The sequence below is a fragment of the Stenella coeruleoalba genome, assembly GCF_951394435.1.
Source record: "Stenella coeruleoalba genome assembly, chromosome: 7".
NCBI lineage: Eukaryota > Metazoa > Chordata > Mammalia > Artiodactyla > Delphinidae > Stenella > Stenella coeruleoalba.
The window spans coordinates 52,653,528-52,676,332 of NC_137153.1; the positions used below are offsets into that span (position 1 = coordinate 52,653,528).

At 43.8% G+C, this 22,805-nt stretch overlaps 1 protein-coding gene across 2 annotated transcripts in view; it reads right to left on the reverse strand.

Annotated features, from left to right (window-relative positions):
• MTAP (methylthioadenosine phosphorylase) overlaps window positions 1-22,805 on the reverse strand; it is a 39,429-nt gene that overhangs the window by 12,782 nt on the left and 3,842 nt on the right. For both annotated transcript variants that reach the window (XM_079927652.1, XM_079927651.1), the window contains exons 2-4: window positions 18,409-18,495; window positions 17,160-17,218; window positions 12,724-12,891 (exon numbers count right to left, since the gene is read on the reverse strand). In XM_079927652.1, the coding sequence (XP_079783778.1) occupies window positions 12,724-12,891; window positions 17,160-17,218; window positions 18,409-18,495 (314 nt within the window). The remainder of the gene's footprint in view (window positions 1-12,723; window positions 12,892-17,159; window positions 17,219-18,408; window positions 18,496-22,805) is intronic.

The window sequence follows — 22,805 nt, forward strand, 5'->3', positions numbered from 1 at the left end:
AAACTTGCTCCATCTGTTGCAAATCCCAGACTTTGTCACTTCACCCCTACTTCAGAAGGACCAAAATATGTGGAGTATTTTCCACGGCAATGTCATTATCACAGCTGATAAAAATGACATTAATTCCTCAGTATCACCTAATATATAGACCATGTGCAAATTTCCCTGGTGTCCTCAAAAAAAAAAAATCTTTTTTTAAACCGTTGCTTGATTAGTTTCATGTTCAAACACTGTCCAAACTTTGCATTTGATTGCCCTGTCACTAAATTGAGAGTAATTCCTGCCCTCTGCCCTCAACCTTATTTTTTCATGCCTTTGACCCACTGAAGAAAGCAGCCATTCATCCAGCTCCACATTTCAGAATCATTTGTCTCTTTGCTCCCTTACTTAAGCTTATGCGTCTACCCGCCAGAATTAGTTCTAAAGTCTCATGAAAGTTCTAAAGTTAACTTTCTGATAAAACGTTTTTGAATCTGTAGGAGAGAGGGTAAAATTAAGCCAGTGGCAAGTCACCCAGCAACTTCTCTCTCAAAGTTTTCAGAATAAAGCACTTCCTATATCCATTATATTGTTCTAAACTTGAACTCATGAGTAATATAGAAAAGAAAGTCCTCATTTCCCTAGAGAGGGGAGAGCAGGGGAGGGACACGGCAAGGGAAAACCAACAGCTGAAGGCAAATCACTTCATTTCTGCTTCCGGGGGTGGGAGGGTAGGCAACGGCATGGAGAAATATTCTGGTTCAGTTTACACAGCTGGCATGTCCACCTATCAAAGTTAACCTGTTACTTCCTCCCCATCACATATTAAACAGTGACACTAGCTGGCACCAAAGCCACCTTGCTCAGAGATTAGGCCTCAGAGATTGGGAGGAATGAAAACCCAGTCTGTGCTCCTCTCAACCCCTTATCATACACGGGTCTTAAGGGAAAGGCTAAGTTAACCCCAAAGCAATTTCAGATGGCACCGAAGAACAGGTCAAATGACTCTTCCAGCCTATATAAACAGAGGCTTTTCTCTTTTTGTAAAACTGACTAATAAAATGGTTCCACATATTCCAGCTTTGGCTTGGTTTCAGCCTTCAGTGAGTCAAGTATTAGCAAAAATCCTACTTACAACCATGATTAAGTGTGAAAACAGGGCCACAAAACCCCAATAGACATCTATGCAGTTAACCCAATGTCTATACCCCAATAGACATCTATGCAGTTAACACCCCCATCTTATCTATCTCTGTCCCTCTCTATCTCCATCCCTTCTTTGCCTAATTACTCCTCTCTCTGTTTTGAACATTTACCTTAAGACATAATATGTATTAGTTATTCCTTATGTTATGCTATATACATGTGATACTAACTGCCTACAGTTTTAATTCCCTCTCAACTGGAACATTTTACGTTTTTCTCTTTAAACAAAGCTCCCTAACTCCCACCTCTAAGGCTTATAGCAAACCACCATATCTTCTCGATTCTTCATTTCCCAATTACAAAATGTAGTGTTCATCCACCCATTTATAGAGTGTTATAAGGATTAAGTGAGCCCTGATGCCTAGATATCCCACGGCAGCTCAGAACTGAGGTCTGGGCTAGAGACTGAATTGGGAGTCAGCACCAAGGAGAAGCTGTAGCTGAGAATGGGGCCTCAGAGAACCCAACCTTGCAGGAGGGGTAGCCCCGAGGAAGAAATAGGGACTTCAATACCAGTATTACTAATAGGTTCAGGGTTATGCTGTTAAGATCCCAGGAGGGAAAGTGCCAATAAGAAACATCTCTTCACACAGACTGCCCACCTACTTGTGGTGTTCTGCATCACTCAAACAGTGACATATTCAAGGAAAAGTAATGATCTAATTTTAAATCACTATAAGTACTCCTATTTCGCATAAAATAATGAGGCATGATTATGCTGAATGAAATTCAGACCAAGAGCAATGGGGTTTGCAATCACAAGTGAAGTGACTGAAGGACACCACCCAAGTGAAATCCTAAAATGAAAATATATGTGATTTTAAGATCTCCTGTCCTCCCCCTGAGAGTTTTTAAGGAGAAGTGAGAGCTTCTGTAATGTAGCAAGAAGCAAAGGACGTCCCACACGGTGGGGACTGTTACCTCATTGAGCCTGTGTTAAAGGGGGTTCCTGCCTGTTCACTCCCTATTTCCAGTCAAAAGAGCTCTTCTATAAACAAAACAGTAGTGCACTCTCAAGTGGAGTTTTCTGATGGATATGGAGAAAATATAGAAAATGTAGTTTTGTACCTGGATTTCAATCCTGTTAATGATTTTTCATGTGGCCTTGAGCAAATTACTTAACCTCCCTGAGTTCTTTCTTCATAAGGTATTAGCAACATCCACTTACACCCTTGTTTAAAACAGGGCCGCAAAAAACCTCCGGTAGCTACATCCCAATAGGGTGATGCAATAACTCCTCCATTTATATGTCAAATGTACGTTTGGGGATAAACAGTAATTGTTGCAAAGTGCTACTACTATTGCCCTGAGGATCAATGAGGGAACAGATGCAGCATCCGGCCTACAGTATTCACCCAGGTCACATTACCGATGGACACAGGCGCAGCAGAAGCAAGCACATGGAGGAGCTCATCAATGGAAGACACTTGCAGATTTTTCTTGAGGGCAGAAACTAGGTGTGCAGCCGTGCCTAGGTGAGCACCTTTCCCTGATAAAGGGGGCCCTTAATGAGATCTCTTCTTCCTCCCATCAAGAGATAGAACTGGAATCTCTTCCTGGGCCACAGGAAAAAAATTAGCCTTAGACAACGTCAGACTGGCTGGATCCATTGGGAAGCTGTGTTTCAGGCTGTGGGTGAGAAGAACAGGAAGGATCACACACCTTCCAGAAGCAACCTAGACCAAGGATGAGAGTTTAGGGGTGGCGGCTCTGTCCTACCAAGCTATGAAAGTGGCATGTGGCAGCAAACAAAATAATGCCCCCCTACACCCCTGAATATCCACACCCTAATGCCCAGAACATATGAATATGTTACCTTACATGGCAGAGGGCAACAGAGGTTGCAGGTGGAATTAAGACTGCTAACCAGCTGGACTTAGAAAGATTATCCTGGATTAACCAGGTAAGCCCAGTATCATCACAGGAGTCCTGACATGTGGAAGAAGGCAGAAGAGTCAGTACTAGTGATGAAAAGGACTTGATCCGCCATTGCTGGCTTTGAAGATGGAAGGGGGCCAGGAGCCAAGGAATGAAGGTGGCAAAGAGCAAGGAAAGGGATTCTCCCGAGCCTCCAGAAAGGAATGCAGCCCTTGATTTTAGCCTACTGAGACCCATGTTAGACTCCTAACCTGCAGAACTAGATAATAAATTTGTGTTGTTTAAGCCACTAAGTTTGTGGTAACTTGTTACAGCAGCAATAGGAAGCTAATACATGTGCTCATATGGTTTAACACAGTTAACGCAATGCAACTCTGCCCCTAACTCTTGCTTCAATTGGTGAAGCCTCCTAGCGAGGCAAAGGGACTGCTAATTTCACCCCCCTCTCCACCATCAGCCTGGGATATATATCCACTGGAAGTAGACTTCAGGGACTGCCCAACTGACTGGCTTTACTGCTCCCTGGCTGGCTGTGTGCCTCCAGGAGAGAGTCACTCTGACCTGTGTTCACCTTATCAGTCTTCTCATATTTTAAATGGGGAAGTATGAAGGGTAAATACTGTGTGAAGACTGAATAAGAACACATGAAGCAAGTGCTCAGCCCGAGTAACTACTGCTGGTAGAAAATCTGCTTCTGTACTTCTCGTCTGCCAACTTCAGAGCAGACGTACTCGGGTCTCAAGTCAAGGGTACCCCCAAAACGGGGATATGTGATGAGAAAAGTTAGCAAAACAAACAACAAACTGCATATGGAAGAGTGAAGAAGACAAAATGATGTTGTGTACTGGCAAGAGAAATGAGCTCAAGGCCATCAGGGAGAGAATACCGGGCACTTTCAGACACAGTGGGGGAACAAAGCCCAGAGAAAGACTGACCAGTAGGTTCTTTCTGGATCAAGATCCTTGAATTGGCACAAAGACAGCCATTTGTTAATAGTTTTCCTTTGAGGAAATGCTGAGTTGCAAACAAGATGAGGGAAAATACTTTTCCCACAGCAGAAGCAAACACACCCGCACACTTCCAAGGTGGTTCTGGAGCACAGCACGTCCACGAGCCTCAGCACACAGGAACACGAGGCGGTTAATTTACTGGCAAAGCGGGGCCAAGGGCTGCTCATACACAGCTTGGTTTCGGGGAAATGATTCTACCCATATCACTTAAAGTCTACCCAAACAGTCTATCTCATGAGTGCCCCTAAGTGAAGAATGCATCGTTTGGTGCATTTACTCTTATCACTGCAAGCTGCAAAAGGGGAAGGCTGGTTGGAAAGGCATGCATATTGAAAACTTTAGTAATGTGTCAGATTGCCTTCTATTACGATTCTAACCATCTCTACCAGTAATAGGTATGTGCGTTAATTATCCAGGGCCTGACAGCATCTCACAGGTGGGAAGAACTTAATATTTTTCTTTCCCTTCATAATTATCCAGAAATAACTTGACTTCATGTTCAAAAGACCAGAGATGACCAGATAATAAACATTAATACTTCACTGGGGAAAGGGAAATGAGCAGGGATGCAAAGTACAAAAGCAGTGAAGAAACCACCACAAAGGGGACAAGATAGTTTTAAGTACACATCAAAGATCATTACCATCAATGACAAAAGGAACTAGGAAAAAATTACATCAAATTACAGGAAGAGCTGAATAGCTGAGGTCTTCTACCCAGGGACAGCCCTTCTTATTCAGAAGTCTGCATACGAGCTGACACTCAGTAACAGATTCCGGGGCAAGCCCTCCCAGAGGGTAGCAGTTGTTTGAGCTTGGTTTCCAGCACTCCTGTGACTGTGTCTTCCTTCCTGTTATATTTTCTGGGAGTAGTATGGCAACCAGCTTTGAGGGGAGTCAAGCTGGGAGAAGTAAAAATGTTAAGAACTAACCCAGATGAGGGTAGTGGTGACAGATGACAGGGTGGATTCAAGACACACATGGGCACGACTTAGAGACCGACTGGATGTAGGGGTGACAGATCCACAGCAGCGATCACCCGGTAGATGGCAGTGCGATGGTATTACCAACTTAGCAACTTACCAAGTGGAGAAGAGGGAGCTCGAGACAGGGGAAGGTGTGGGGTTAGAAGACAACCAAGGGGGAAAATTAATGAACTGTGAATTACAAAGTGTGAGGTGTCTTTGGGACCTTGTCCTGTATCTAGGAGCCAGTATGGATCTCAAGGTGGAGGCCAGAGTTGGAAGTCCATGTGTCAGGAGTGGTTGAGGTCATAGGGTTTGCAGATGAACCTAATTCAAACCCCACAGGTCCCACTTATTAGCAAATGACCAATATTTCTGAGCTTAAGTTCCCTCAATTTAAACTGAGGAAACGACCCATGTATGTGGTAAATAGGGTTAATTGATTTGTGGTACTTGGTAGGAACTCAAACATTGGGAGCTTATAGCATTTTTTAAATAACAGTAAGGATATAAGGTGAGAAGGTAGTTTGTAGAACAGAGTTAACCTCACACAGGGAACAGTTGCTCCCACTTCAAGGACAGCAGCAAGATGACAAAGAAGAACAGGGAGGCAAGTAACTGGTGAAAGGGAGGGTGAAGGAAGATGGCGAGATTGTGCCTAATACCATCTGTTTTCTTGTAAAGAGGCAATGTTCTCAACCAAGAGCGAAGGATATGGGCAGGAAGCTGTGAGAGAACAGAAAGGGTTCAAAGTAGCTGCTGACAGGAATGGGAGAAAGAGCTAAGCAAAGGCTTCCTGTATAATTCTTTATCATAAACCTCCATTTCTATTGGTAAGAACAAACCCCGTGCCCAAGAGGCTGAAAGACTGAGAAACTGACATCATTACACACCTCAACCTCTAGGCCTACCTTCCAAGGATGGCTAAGAACTTTGTACTGTAAAACCCTGGGGGAAGCCCGAGGCAGGGCTATGTCTTTGGGAGAGGGAAATAAACTGACATCATCCCTTACCCCTGTGGTTACAGCGGGACTTTCCTGATGAGTAAGTGTGCATCACCAGCCAACGCTCATCCCAACCCCCAACCTCTCCCGAGTCTAGCGAGAAAATAATTCTCTTAAGAGGGTGGGCATCAGAACTCTTAGGAATCAATCCAACACCCTCATTTAGCAGATGAGGACACTAAGTGACACAGGAATTTGGGGGCAGAGCCAGGATACAATTTTGGATGTCCTCACTTCCAAGCTGGGGCTTCTTCCACCACATTCTTTTAGTTGAACCTAACCAGGGGCCTCAGGCCACTGTGTTAACAGCATTTTGCAGAAAATACTTGGCATTAGGAATTACATCCTGCCTTTTTTTAATCTTAATTTTTTGGCCATATTTTTCTCACTGTTAAAAAAACAAAAAACAAAAAACCCCCAAACACCTTAAACATTCCTGATAGAGGCCGCTATTAAAAAGAAAGAATCTTATTCTCATCCTTACAGATGTTACCCAGCTTCACCTTGAGATATTTCTGGTAGTGACAGAAGCAGTTTAAGGGACCCTACTAGTATGCATCTTTTTTTTTTTTTTTCGCGGTATGTGGGCCTCTCACTGTTGTGGCCTCTCCCGTTGCGGAGCCCAGACTCCGGACACGCAGGTTCAGTGGCCATGGCTCACGGGCCCAGCCGCTCCGTGGCATGTGGGATCTTCCTGGACCAGGCCACGAACCCGTGTCCCCTGAATCGGCAGGCGGACTCTCAACCACTGTGCCACCAGGGAAGCCCTCTTTTTAACTTAATATAATGTGGGCATCTTTCCAAACACTCTGCATATCTAATTGTTCCTTTCATAAATATAGTGAGGGACTTCCCTGTTGGCACAGTGGTTAAGAATCTGCCTGCCAATGCAGGGGACACCAGTTCAATCCCTGGTCTGGGAAGATCCCACACTCTGCAGAGCAGCTAAGCCCATGCACCACAATTACTGAAGCCTGCGCGCCTAGAGCCTGTGCTCCACAACAAGAGAAGCCACCTCAATGAGAAGCCCACGCGCCGCAACAGAGAGTAGCCCCTGCTCAACACAACTAGAGAAAGCCTGTGCACAGCAACGAAGACCCAACGCAACCAAAAATAAATATATAAATAAAACTAATTCTTTAAAAATAAATAAACAAACAAATAAGGTGAGTTGAATTCCCTCCAATGATGATACTCAGGATTGATGGTGAAAGGAGAAAGGTCATATGTGGAAGTTGCTAGAATCTCCTGCCCATGTGTACCTTCCATGGCACGGAAAGTTACTAGTCTAGGGTGGAAGAGAGGCCATATAATCAGTCCCCACCCCCCACAGACAAATGAATTTCTAGGAGTATCTAACAACAACTGGGTCGACAATGGAGGGTATGTGCAACAGAAGGAAAACAGGAAGAGACAACAAAATGCCTCATGCTTTGAAAAAAGCATCTAGGGGAAACAGTGTTGCTTGCTCTATAATAGCAAAAATCTCATTAGAAATCACTTCTATACTCCACTTTATAATGTATCATCCAAGTCAGGCCTTAAAAGTGGGGTGGGATGCGAGGGATGGTTATGTCTTTACCTGCAAGGCTGAAAAGCAAAAACAAAACAAAACAAAAGCCAAGTAAATGCATAGTTATGCCTCTAAATTTCTAAGCCTTGTCTCAGAATTTGGTTAGTCTTATACGGAGCCCTCACCAAACCACAGGCAGGGAGGATCCAGCTTCATAAAACACCTACCACTGATCCTGCTGGGCTCAAAGGAGGGAGGTGCTTCCACCAGCAGGAAGGGAGGTAACAGCAGAACCACTGAGCAAGTAAAGCCGCTGGCTGTCCCAGCTGCTTCCTGGACAGTGGCAAATAGATACAGGAGATCAGAAGACACAAGGATGCAAGCAGGTATAAAGCACAGTAGAGAAACAATCTGAAAAGCCTTAGTGGAACCCTGAGAGTAGCTAAGCTTTCAGATTTCTGTTTCTGTTTCATGTGCAAAGCCAGATTATGGGGAGGGAATCAACTTGGATTCCCTATGAGGTCTTTTCTCTCCGTCACTCAGACAGTCTTGCTTCCCCACCAGAGACACTGTGAGAGCCAGATGTACCCTACACGGGCAGAGGTTTGTACCACAGGAGAACTACCCCAAATTATGAATCTTGGGAGTGTCTCCCTTATAAGATCGTTTTAAAGTAGAAATAGCCTCACAATCCTAAAACAGATGAAAGGTCAGACAGACACATTCTCTCCCCAGTTCACATGGACTGTTTAATAATGGTCAAGAAGCAGAACAAGCCCCATTCTTAACCATGTTTTATCATGAATTGCCAAATGACTTATGGCTCTGATGGTGGGGACCTCCACCAAGTAGAAGAAATCAAACCCAGTGGGCTTCCCTGGTGGCGCAGTGGTTGAGAGTCCACCTGCTGATGCAGGGGACACAGGTTCGTGCCCCGGGCCAGGAAGATCCCACATGCCACGGAGCGGCTGGGCCCGTGAGCCATGGCCGCTGAGCCTGTGCATCTGAAGCCTGTGCTCCGCAACGGGAGAGGCCACAACAGTGAGAAGCCCGCGTACTGCAAAAAAACCACAAAACAACAACAACCAAAAATCCCCCAGTATATCAGGAGGCCCAAAGCAGGCACTGAGGACACTTACTGTGGGCGAGCCTCTTACAAATTCTTGGTATAAATTACTATTTAAAATTTTTGGTTTGTGAAGAATATTGCACATGGGGTCCAGGATAAGGGAAGAGTCAGGAAACCTGTCACTGTGCAACACACATGCGAAAATGACCAGAGAACACATTCTTTCAGCATTTAAGTTCTAGATCCACATACATTTTCCTTTCTACAGCAGCCCTAATCACAAATGAAAGATTACTTTCACTTTAAATATTAGCAAAGGTTATTTCCTTGCATGTTTGAGAAACAGATGAAAGGACTGAGTACACACACCCAAAAATACTGGAACCAACTCCTCTCCCCACCTGTCTGCTGTCCTGATTTCTCCAGGTCAGCCACACCCAGGATTCCCCTTTTCTCATGCCGAGGCTTTCAAGTTTTCACAGGTTGGAATGTAGCATGAGCAAACCCAATGATTTTCAGAAGAGAATGATCTTATTTTCCTAAAAGAGCTTTCAGCCTGTCAGACACCTTCAAGGGTATTTTTCATTTTTAGCTTATAGGCATCTAATGATTTTAAAAACCATAAAAATCAAAGCTACCTGTCACTCTTAAATCTTAATGACTTCTAAGTTATGCACGGCATGGTTGACAAGCCAGGTTGGTGTTTTTTCCCCCTATGCTGAGCACTGAGGGCAAAGAAAGCAAGATGCTCTAGTTCTGCCATCTATTAAAAAAGAATAGCCATACTATTCCATTTTGATTCTTTATCACAAATGTATGTCAGGGAGATTAAAACAGTCCCTCTAGTCTTGGAAGACACTTTAGGATGAGGATATTTTTTCTAAGATGATGTGCTGGCAAAGTTATAGCAGTAGTAAGCAAAAATGTGTTTCCAGGTCAATCCCTGGAGAAGAACCCATGGACAGTGCAAGGAAAAGGAGCTTAAGTGATAGAATTCAACCTGTAATTTTGAAGAGAGGACGATGGCCCACATAGGTAAAGTGATCTGCCTGAGGCCAAACAGAGCCAAGATGACCCTTCTAGAGTTCAGTGCTCCTGCCCCCACAGCTCTAATCCTCTGTGCACCTCTGCAGGATGCTGCAGTCCTATCAAATATTCTGGGGCTGTGGTTACAGCTATGGGCACTGAGGCTGTAAACAGCAGAGCCTGCAGCTCACCATTCATGCCTGATGATAGGACTAAGTGGAGATTCAGACGCCTGCCTTAACACACCAGGATTTACTCTGTTAAAATAAAAAAGTGCTGTCAGTACAACACATGTAGGGCATTTCTCACAAGACAAAAAGTTCTGATCCTCCTCTCCTGTAAGACATTCTCAAGCCTGGGTAACAGAAACCACATAGCTCAAACAGCAGCAGTAACACTTAGAAGATGCTCTCCAATAGCAAAATAATGCAAGGCACATATGTCATTTAAAATGTTCTAGCACCCACATCAAAACGGTATAAGAGAAACAGGTAAAATGAGTTTTAGTACCTTATGTAACTTAATATATCAAAAATGTTATTGTTGCAATATATAATTGATACAAAATTTGAGATTTCATTCTAAATGTTACTTACTTAGGGGATCCTCCTTTTAACAGACCTTTTTTTCTGTTTTTACCAAGTGACGTTAACTAGCAGACATACTCCAGCCCAGACTCACAGTAAAGGCATTTATTGGGCAGGTACCACAGGCTAGATTCATAAAAGGCGCTCGCTAGGGACTCAGAACTCCCAAGGCAAGACTAAGGAGGCAGGTTATAGACATGGCACATAGAAGAAAACAGACACCGGAAGATTTTAAGGTCACACAGCTAATAAGTGCCAAGGCAGAAAGAAACCAGATCTGATGGCAACGCCTGTTCTCTTTCTATTCTCTTTGTGCCCCACCTGCTTTCTTGAGAGCCAGTATGTGAAACATTTACATTTACTACATGTGAGACAAAGATCTGGGAAATGCAACAGTGTACAGTTACACCACGTAAGTAACAAATTAATCCCAGGCTTAGTATCCAAGCCAAACTTTTCCTTCCAGTACCATCTACCATACTTTATAAATCCACATCATTCTAGAGTTTTGTGCACTGCATTATTAAAAAAACCACATTGCACCCATTTTCTTAGGTCATTACCCCCAAACACATGTCTTTGACGGCCATAGAGATTTTGATCAGGATGTCCCCTAAACACAAACTCCAGCCGCCTCCCTCTCCCTTTGAACAATCATGTTCATTCAGTCACTCAAAAAATACTGACTGAGCAACCACAGGCCAGGTAGTATTGTGGGTGTTGGGGATAAAGTGGCAAACAGGACATATGGGGTCCATGCCCTCACACGGTTTACATTCTAGAGGGGAAGATGAAAAACATACAGTGTCAGGTGCAGAAAAATGATAGGAAAAATGAAAGGGGAGGGGCATGTAATGATTTTAGTCTATCCTCATTATTTATTAGGTTGAACCACATGAAATTACTGATATTCAACCATTTCTAGCTTACAGAACCGGCAATTTCATTTGGTTCAAGCTAATAGCTTCATTTCATCAGGTAACATTCAATGCTTCTGATGGACTAGGGAATATTTAAATACCTGAAAAGCAGAAGACACACAGAACAGGACTGAATAAACCTTCCTTCCATAACAGTCAAGGTAGGAGAGGCGTTGGGTACAGCGAGCCCAGAGTTAACAGACTGGAAGAGTAGGATGGACTGAGGTGATGGTCGGGGTGAATGGATGGGGGACGCTGATAGGAGCTACCAAGTGGTTTACTCTCTGTGGTTCTTCTCCCCACCGCTCTGGCTCAAGTAGCAGACTGCAGTTACCTGTCTCCATCCAGAGCATTCTGGGAAGTGGTTACTTCCCCCAGGAATGGGAGGTGGGGGCAGCAGGAGGATGGGATCCCTAGGAGACCACCCCTTTTCTTTTTTTTTTTCTTTTTTTTTTTTTTTTTTGCGGTACGCGGGCCTCTCACTGTTGTGGCCTCTCCCGTTGCGGAGCACAGGCTCCGGATGCGCAGGCTCAGCGGCCATGGCTCACGGGCCCAGCTGCTCCGCAGCATGTGGGATCTTCCCGGACCGGGGCACGAACCCGTGTCCCCTGCATCGGCAGGCGGACTCTCAACCACTGCGCCACCAGGGAAGCCCCACCCCTTTTCTTATGACTTCTTCAACTACTTCTTTTTTTTTTTTTTTCTTTGCGGTACGCGGCCTCTCACTGTTGTGGCCTCTCCCGTTGCGGAGCACAGGCTCCGGACACGCAGGCTCAGCAGCTATGGCTCACGGGCCTAGCTGCTCCGCGGCATGTGGGATCTTCCCAGACCGGGGCACGAACCCATGTCCCCTGCATCGGCAGGCGGACTCTCAACCACTGCGCCACCAGGGGAGCCCTTCTTCAACTACTTCTAAATGCAGAGAAAGCCCAGGATCTTGGCAGTCCATTATTGTTCAATATTTTGGTAAAGGAACATTATAGATTCCTTGTGCAATTAAGTAACAGAAAATCCCTAGCTCAGGAACCAACTATTGATCTTAACATCACAAAAAGACAACCAGACATTACGTGCCTCCTGATATGATGCAGAAAGATTCTCACCAAGAATTCAAACTTGGTTCCAATCAGGCCTCCGGAGTTAAGCACTGGTTTACGGTAAACACAGGGGACAGGGGAAGACACTAAATGAGGCTTAAGGATGCAATCAGTAAAATCCAGCATGTGGGGAGACTATAGGACAAAAAAGAAAAAAAGCCTTCTCTGGACCCTCATTTCAACAAACCAACTACAAAAAAAAAGTCTGTGAGACAATAGGGAAAAAGAGAACACTGCCTAGACATCTAATACTAAGGAAATATTAACTAATTTGTTTTTTAAAAAGTTCTTTTAAAGTTACAAATTGATAAATGTTGAAGCTGGGAATTAGGAACTTGAGAGTTCATGATGATTCTTCTATTTTCTATCTGTGGGCCTGTGTCCCCTTTCCCACAAGTCCCCACACATTGTCCACTTGAGCTGAGAACGATTGTACAGGAGGAGCCTGAGCATTTTAGACGACTGCTCACCTGTCAATGAACTGATCAATAATGACGATATCGCCAGGCTGAATCTCTTCCTTCAAGGAACCGCAAGCTGTGGTCACTATGACATGTGTACAGCCCTCCTCCTTCAGAGCCCAGATGTTCGCCTGATAGTTGACTTTCGAAGGCATGATGGTATGCTGCCTCCCATGCCTAAGGAAAGAGAGTAAATATATTAAATATGGTAGAGGAGTGAGCAGGGCATTTTTTTTTTTTTTTTTTTTTTTGCAGTACGCGGGCCTCTCACTGCTGTGGCCTCTCCCGTTGCGGAGCACAGGCTCCGGATGCGCAGGCTCAGCGGCCATGGCTCACGGGCCCAGCCACTCCGTGGCATGTGGGATCCTCCCGGACCCGGGGCACGAACCCGTGTCCCCTGCATCAGCAGGTGGACTCTCAACCACTGCGCCACCAGGGAAGCCCGAGCAGGGCATTTTTAATACTCTTGGAAAAGAAAACTCATTTACAGCAGTGCCTTCCAGCCCTTCCCACCAAAATGCTTTCCTTGGCAGAGGAAGAGTGAGAACAGGCCAGGCAATAACCAGCCTACTTCAAGTATAAACTATGTGGTTTTAAAGTGCAGACTCGGGACTTCCCTGGTGGTGCAGTGATTAAGAATCTGCCTACCAGTGCAGGAGACATGGGTTCGAGCCCTGGTCCGGGAAGACCCCACATGCCGCGGAGCAACTAAGCCCATGCGCCACAACTACTGACCCTGCACTCTACAGCCCAAGAGCCAAAACTACCGAGCCCACGTGCCACAACTACTGAAGCCCACGCGCCTAGACCCCGTGCTCTGCAACAAGAGAAGCCACCGCAATGAGAAGCCTGTGCACCACAACGAAGAGTAGCCCCTGCTTGCCGCAACTAGAGAAAGCCCACACGCAGCAACAGAGACCCAACACAGCCGAAAATAAAAATAAATAAAGTGCAGACTCAATTTACATTTCATAGTTTACTTTCCTATCAAGAGTAGGTAATAGCTTACTTAGAATTCACTCTCCAGGAAAATATGCCATGTCTATCCTGTGGGGCACCAACACCCCAGAATCTGAGGCATCTGGTATCTCATAAGCCATGACACAGAAAACAAGAGGTGCCAAGGAAGAAACACCCAAAATAGAAACTCAAGTTTCCAGTCTCATCTCTCTATTCTTTTCTGCCTGATCACCCAAAGAAATTAATGAAACATTTAAAATATTAGATTTCCCAGTTGTTTATGATGACATCAGCAGGTATGGTCCAAGAATGGATCACCTCACTCATCATTACTGTTATGGGCTGAATTATGTCCCCTCCAAATTCGTAGGCTGAAATCCGAACCCCCAGTACATCAGAATGTGACCATATCTGGAGACAGGGTCTTTAATGAGGTAATTAAGTTAAAATGAAGTCATTAGAGTGGGTCCTAATCCAACACGAATGGCGTCCTTATAAAAAGACACAGACATACACAGAGAAGAACATGTGAAGATACAGGGAGAAGACAGTCAGGTACAAGCCAAAGAGAGGGGCCCGGAACAGATCCTTCCCTCCCAACCTCAGAAGGAACCAACCCTGCTGACCCCTTGATCTCTGACCTCTACCCTCCAGAACTGTGAGGAAACAAATTTCTGTTGCCACTCAGTCTGTGGCACCTTGTTATGGCAGCCCCAGCACACTTAACACAACCACTAATGATTTCGTGTCACGCTTCAAACAAAATCCAAACACTCTGCCCTGGTGCTCGTATCATCTGGGCCCAGCCTACAAACAGCAACGTCAGTCCTTACCTTTATCCCTTCCCACCGGGGCTCAGCCTCACTGGCCTCGCTGCTTAGCTCCCACATCACCTCCCCAGAGGAGTGCTTTCCACGACCACGGCATCTCCATCACATCACTACCCCTTGACCTTATTTTTCTTTCTGGCACCTATTGGCCACTCAGACTATATATTTCCTTCTCAGTGTCCATCCTTCCCACTAGCATCAGCCCTGAGACGGTGAGGCCCTTATCTGTCTTCCCTGCTGGTGCCTAGAACTGGACTTGCCATATGAGTAGTTCAATCTGTTGGATGAAAAACTGAGTACTTACACACACACTCTTTCCCCCTATCTCTCTCACACACCCACACACACACCCACACCCACACACCCAGTGTGCCAGGAAACAGCCAGTAACGGGAACTTGATTTCTAAAATTACTTTTAAAAATTCACACGTTAGAGGGTATATTTATAAGCAGTATTTCACAGAGAGTTAAAATTATCCTGAGCTGCTTGAAAAAGTACGAACATCACAGGTAATGTTCTGCCACAGGAAGGCTAAGTGTCAAGAGACCAGTCGTCTTCACATGTGATAATATAGAAACAGGCTTTCAAGGAAGTAACAACACACAAAAATCTCACTTTGTACAATAATGATTAAAAGTTTGGGCTTTGAAGTAAAACTGCCTGGGTTCAAATCCTAGGTCTGCCACTTACTAGCTGTGTGACCTCATCAAAATCACTCAGCTTTCTCAGCCCCCCATTTTTTTTTTTTTGATCTGTAAAATGGATAATAAAAAACCCTGCACCACAGGGTTGCTATCCAATATCCCTTGTATCATTCCATATTGATATTTTGAAATAAACTTTAATGTCTCTTCTTCACCAACAACAGAATTAAGAATACGGAAATAATTTGTACATAATTGCAGACAAGCATTAGCATATGAGGGTTTTTACCCCAAGGTCATAAACGACCTCTCAGAAGGTGGAAGTCCATGAATGCCCAGAAAGTATGGTAGTCCCCGCTTATCCACAGGAAATGCGTTACAAGACCCCCCTGTGGCTGCTTGAAACTGCGTATAGTACTGACCTCTATATATGCTATGTTTTTTTCCTATACTAACAGGTGGGTGGTGTACACAGTGTGGATACGCTGGACAAAGGGATGATTCCTGACCCGAGCAGAGGGGGTGGGATGGCACAAGATTTAAAACTTATGAATTGTTTATTTCTAGACTTTTCCATTTAATACTTTTGGACCACAGTTGACTATGGGTAACTGAAACCGTGGATAAGAGGGGACTACTGTACATGCATTTTTTCTAAGGCTGGTCTCCAAATCTCTGATTAGATTTTCAAAAGAAATTCACATATCAAAAGGAGTTAAGAACCACTGCATAAAGTGGTTCACAGTCTGACACACTTCATTTCAGCTGGCAAGAGTATAAAACCTTCACCATGGGGCTACAACACGAACCATTTTCTCTTACAGTCTGGAAAAAATTAAGCGTTTCTCCAGCAATGACCACAGACCAACAAAGAAGGTTGCCTGAAATCAACCCTATGCGACCATCTAGAACTAAAATTTAGTTTTACTGGACTCAGCAAAGCCACTTCCGTTTCAAAAATGCAGTGTGGCAGACAGACCCTAGGGTGGTCTTCATTTTCATGCTCTGAATAATTCCTTCCTTCTCGACTGTGGGCGGACCTGAGATGCTTTCAACCAACAGAACACAGCGGAAGGTGCTGGGATTTACTCCCATGATCAGGCCCCAGCCTGCCAGCATGCACTACGTGGCCCTCCTGCTGGCCTTGCAGCAGTAAGCTGCTGTCTTGTGAACTGCCCACGGGGAGGGCCACAAAGCAGGGAACATGGACAGCCTCTAGGAGCGGACGGCCTCCGTCCTTCAACCCTGAGGAACTGAGTTCTGCCAACTCCTACATGAGCTTGAACGAGGACCTGGAGCTCCAGATAAGAACAAGCACTTAAATATACCCATGTGACACAATATTTACTTGTGTGACCCCGAAGAGGACCCAGATGAGCTGTGCCCACACTCGGGTTAGCTGGAAACTGTGGGATGATGTATGCTATTTCAGGCTGCTAAATTTGTGGTCATTTGTTATGCAGCAATAGAAAGCTAATACATGCAGTCTGACTAATTTCTAACTGTGTGATAAAATGACTTGCTCTTCTCTTTAGGGAACAGCACGAGCCTTGTCAATAAGGCAATAAGGGTGTAGACACCACCGAGAACCCACTTCAGTGACCCGAAACCCACTCCCCACAAATCTAGAACTATTACTACACAAGGGGTCATGAATGAAGCAGTTTTTCTCGATCTTGTTAACTAGAAGATAAAAGACAGAAAAGAACAAAAGAAAACATTTCCTCTTGCAGCTAGAACTGAAAGCAGAGCTTCAAGTTTAGTCAAATCATTGCATCACTCATTGGATTGTTCTAAACCTTTTCCCAACCTAAGGGGGGATAGGCAGGATCTTTAATCTCCAAAGTCAGTAAAACCTACCCTGAAACTGTAAGCGATAAAGATGACTCAGATGCTATGGCTCCACCGACACATTAGAAACTCATACCTGCATCATGACTCTTTTCATAATTTAAGTTAAATTTAAAATGTTCTTTAGTAGTAACATTCAAAAGCTTGAAATACGTTACCTTGCAAGAAGGACACAATCAACATTCTTTATCTTCCCCAAAATTAAGGCATCAGAAGGCTGCACACAGTGAAAAATGGTTACAAGTCAGTGATTTAAAAACACATATAGAAACAATCAAAAAGCTGCCATTTCAATTGTTCATCTGTAGTAGGAGTCATAGAAACTTGGGGACCGAGGGTATATTTCAAAGAAGTGAAAGAGTCTCGATTTGATGGATCAACTTAGTCACTCAATATTTACTGAGCCCTCTCTACCAGTACAGAGATTCGTAAGACTTAGAAGCGTGCGTGGGTAGGTACCATTTAGTAAGATCTATTTGTAGCAAGCACCCCTGGGGACTCTGATGCCACACTGATCATACACAGATGTGTCAAGGCTATTTGGCAGGTTCAAGAACAGGTGTGAGAGTGAAATGCAAAAGGAATAGGAGGCCCCTATCAGGGAATTTAAGAACTCAGCACTGGAACCGTTTGCTGTGTTAACCAGGTCTAAGATGGCCACAAGATGACCTCAGGTAATGGAGGAGAAAGTCTGAGAACCTAGGAGGTTAAGAAAACATGAGGCTAAGAAGTGAACAAGCTGACAGCAGGACTTGGAGGATACCGGATCAAATCTAAGGACTTGGCTGAAAAGGAGGGTTTGGTTGGGATTGCCAAATACAGGGATCTTCGTAGGAGGATCAGAGGAAACAGCATTTGGAAGTAGCCCTATGGAGTTAGGAGAAGGCAGACACCCTCACCCTAGCTGGGAGAACTAAACAGCCTCCTTTTAATAGAAAAGGAGGAGTGTTTTATTTCCAATTCAGTTATGTAGTTGTGTTCTCATTCCCCCCAAATCCCCCTTTGGGCCAGGGCTTACTAAGAAAAGGCCATTAGATATCTCCTCCCATTTGTTACAGACTGTGGTATGACCGATAGGCCCCAAATTAGAAGCTGATTTGAATGCAGTGATCTGGAGAGTACAGTTCCTGTGTTTGAAATGGGCATCTGGCTTCTAGGGATATAATTAAGAAATTATTTGTACACATTTAAAAGCCATGTTCTCAGTCGTCAAGTCCAAGGCAATCTCAGGGATACTGTCTCAGATGGCAGAGCCCAGTAACAGAAACTCCTGGCCTATCTCAGCCTGGGGCAGGCAGCCCTGTGCTGCCAAGACAAAAGCAATTTAAAAAAAATTTTTTAACTTAAAAATCAAGCCAGCAAGGAGAAAGAAAAAAGCTAGTATGTCTCCACTAACTGGATATTAACCTTGCCAAATGGAGTGTCCACATATTTTTCGGTTCTTCCTTCTAAGATTTCTGGATCATCCAGGCCTGTCCCACCAATTATTCCAATCTGAAGGAGACAATAAAAAGATATCACATTTGATCAGTTTGCAGTAGAAACAAAATCACTATTTTAAGCAAATTCGTTTATCCATACTCATATGCTCTTCTCCATTCCTGGTAAGCCTTAGTTATTTTAAAAATCTGAACATTCCTGAAAAGCAATCATTTATTCAGCAAACATTCGAAAGCCTTCTATATTCCAGAAATAACCAAAGCATGAGTCACCTTTTCGGACTAAATCACATTTTTGCTGACTATCTAAATAACAAATTAGCATGGAAACGTACTTCAACTAGTTTAAATCATAAAGCCAAACCTAAAAATAGGTAAATATGGTTGGAAAAAGTACTTTCTAACCAATTTTATTATCTCTACTAAATACGTGATGGAATAAATGTTCAAAAAACAACTAGGATAGAAAATATTCAGCATTTCCATTTGGTAAGGATTTCTCCTCATTACCGCACTTGATAAAGAAACGAGAGATTTTCTTTCCTATGCCACTAAAATCAGAGCTGTAAGGGATCACAGATAGAGGAATCTGGAATAGCATGAAAAGTTAACCTCTATATTTATGAAATCCAACTGTCATTCATATACATGTAAGTGTAAGTAAGTAATTCAAAGGTCTGTAGTTCCAAATTATTTTCAAGTGTCTTATTGCATTTTTCAGACATTAACTTAATTGTCCTCGTCTTCAGGAAGTAATCTGAGTCTAAAAACCCTGATATTACCCTATAGAGTTAATCTAATTTGATGATTAAGACACTTGAACAAAAACAATTACAAAGATAACTAAATATATTAACTAAACTGTTAACTAAAAATGAAATAACTGAAATCATTAGGAAGGTTTCCCTGGGTTGATACTTCCTAAAGGAAAAATACTATTTAAATTGTCAGCAACAGGCTACAGAGATGAAATAGAAACCTAATAAAAAGTCACCTGAGCATTTTTTTTTTCAATGAACAGCTTTAAATCTATTGTCACTTGAGTAAAATTTCTACTCAGCGGAAGTAGCTCCTTGAGAACAAAACTCCAAAGTTAAAAATTAACTGAACATCTGAATTAAATAATTTTGAGATCAGGTTACACAGTTGATTTATACTAGTATGTGGGAAAATAGTTACCTCTCTGGCCCTATTTCCTAGAAAAATAAATCAACGAAATAAGAAAAAGGGCGATTGAGTAAGATTTTTACAAAGAACTGCAGGTTACATGATTTAGTACTTGGAAAGCATCTCACGACTTCCTCAGGTGGCTAAACCAGTTTTTGAAGTTGCTGCCACCTTGTGGTACATTGTTGAAACCACAGCAGGTTACATATTCTACAGCAAGTCAACATTTTTCTTTGTTACAACTTAACATTGTAGGTAAAGACTAATCAATACAGGACTGCAGTTTTCAAATCAACAGAAGTGTTCACTTAAGTCAGTGGGTTTAAATTCATTTCAGTTCAGTAGAAATTTTTTAAATCGCACTATTTTATGAAATCCTAACCCATCCTCTAGCTGGTGTCTTTATTTTATCATTTCATGTAAGGCCAAAGCACCACAGATCATAGTTGGGATGGGGTAGGGGGTGCAATGAACTGTCCAGCCCATGTCATCACCTCAGACCGCCGAACTAAGTTGCTGACTTTGAAATTACTCTCAGCCTACCCTCTGGGGACTCTACTACTCATGGAAACGTCTGGTGTTTTTTTGCTTCCTTTTTTTTTAAAAATACTACCACTCTGACTTGGCTGTTTCTGGCCGTTCCCCTGGGCCATGGCATCTCGCATTCTGGATCTAACACTGGACTCAGACTCGTACATACAAAACAAACCAGACTTGGTTTTGAAACCACCTTCTGTTTAGGCAAGCCAGCCCAGCCTCACAGCAGTGAATAAGAAATGCCAGTTGGGGTCTTGCTGAAGTTCAGTGCCCTGGAGCCCACCCTCAGCAGCCCCAAGCTTCAGCCCAAACCACTCTGGCTGCATGATGACCATGCACTGGGTAGCTGCTAACTCAGCCCTCAGTGAGGAATATTTAGTACTGAGTGTGAGAACAAGAGCCGTTACAGCTCATCAGAAAGGCCAGGATGTGTTCTCTGGCACTGGAGTTATCTGCAGGAGAGCCCGTCCAGTCAAACTGGCTCAAGCTGTTTCTCAAAACCCATATCTTGGAAGGGACACAGGACAAGTGTAGCAACTGAGTACAGCCACACCAGGGAACTCAATCCCTAACCTTTTTCTTGCTGCAGACGGAGGCCAGCAGTGCCAAGATATGGCAATGTCGCCACCTGCTGGCTCCATGGTAAAGTATAACTATGGGACGAAACTCCCAAGCACCAGTGGCCTGTCATTCCCCTCCAGCCTCTAAATTCAGATGGTCAGCTCAGTACCTGCCTTGATAAAGTAACTGTGTCTTTGCATTTACATGTCACAGGCACTGTGGCCAAGTTCTCCAGGGGCCTTACCTCATTTAATTTTCACACAACCACCCTGTAAGATGGGCCCTATAGTGTAACACCCATTTTATAAAAGAGGAAAGAGAAACACAAAACTTAAAAGAAATTTGTCCAGAGAGCAAATTATAAAGAGCAAAGCTGGGATTGGAACCCAGGTCTTCCATACTCAACCACTATGATGTACTACCTCCCAGTATCCCCTGGAATCCTTGATAAACACCACAACCTATTAGAAATTTGTCTCCATGTTATGAAGAAACTGATCCTCAGAGTTCAAGTTCTGGACCAAGGTCACAGAGCAAGCATGGAAACAGCAACTCTGGGCACCTGAGTGAACCACCTTGGAAGGGAGGGGGCTGTCCATGCATGATCTCATGCATACTTACCAGGCTTCCTAGGCCAGAGGCATCGCCCTCAGTCCAAGCAGTCCTAGGAATGCTTAGGAAAAGTGTTCAAGGTCTGAGATGGAATTTCTGGGCCAATTCTGCCCAGCCAGGACTTCTTCACTACACAAGATAAAGTTCTGAAATAAGGACCCCCTGGTCCATCAAGGCCATTGCTAGATTTTAACAGCAAGTTGATTCATCCCACACTTTTCCACTTGCAGACCACCAAGTCAAACTCCTCAAAAAGAAGAGATGGTTTGACTTCCTCTCTGAGACTGTGTAAGCATTTTATCTAAATGTTGGCTTACCCAGCCAGAATGGTTACTTCCAACGATGCCAAAAGGGTTCACACCAACCCCTACCCTGTGTCCACTTCCCCTGGTACCAGCCACAGGAGATTTCACATACCCCACTTGGTTTCAACAGCCGCTCACCATCACTTTATACTACATGGAGGAACCTAGCACCCCATGAAGTGGAGAATTTCATTCTTTTCTTATGGCTAATATTCCATTGTGTATACATATACCACTTCTTTATCCTTTCATCTGCTCATGGGCACTTAGGTTGCTTCCATCAACATTTGTTATTTGTAGACTTTTTGATGATAGCCATTTTGACAGGTGTGAGATGATCTCATTGTGGTTTTGGTTTGCCTTTCTTTGATGATTAGCCATCATCAAAGGGCAGGATTTGACTATTTTTGGAAATAGAGTCTTTGAAGAGGTAATTAAAATTAAATGAGGTCTTGGTGGGGGGAGTGCTAATCCAAAATAACTTCAGGTTCAGAACGTCTGTAGTTTTTATTTAACCAACCTCTCCTTGCAAAGTCAAGATATTATTCTAATGGGCAGACACCCTCTTTGAAGATACAGTTCACTTCCGGAAGTGGTCAGTGACTTTTTGAGGAGGATTTTCCTCAAAGCTTACTGTACTCTGTAGCACTCTCCTTCACTTGTAGAAGAACATAGGATTCTTCCTGGTGCTCCTCCTGGGTCAGCTGCTGGATACTAGAATCCCCAGGGGAGCTTTCAGTACCAAAGCCCAGGTCCCAGATTCCAGATATTCTAATTGAGCAAGACAGAGTTGTTATTTTTCTTAAAGCTCCTCAGGTGGTTCTAATGTGTAGCCATAATTGAGCACCCTTGCTCTAGGGCCCAGATCATCAATTTCTAAAATCTGGGCTAGCTGAGCATCATAGGCTGAATAATGGCTCCTGCAAGAGAGCCTGTCAGCATTCTAATTACGAGAACCTGTGCATGTTACCTGTGTGATTAATGATTTTGAGATGGGGGGATGATTCTGGATTATCTGGGTGGACCCTAAATGTAATCACAAGGGTCCTTTTAATAAGGTCAAATGAGGAAGAAGGCGATGTGATGATGGAAGCAGGGGGAGAAAAGGCGATGTAATGTAGGGCCCAGAGCCAAGGAACGCTGGTGATCTCTAGAAGCCGGAAAAAGCAAGGAAACATTCTCC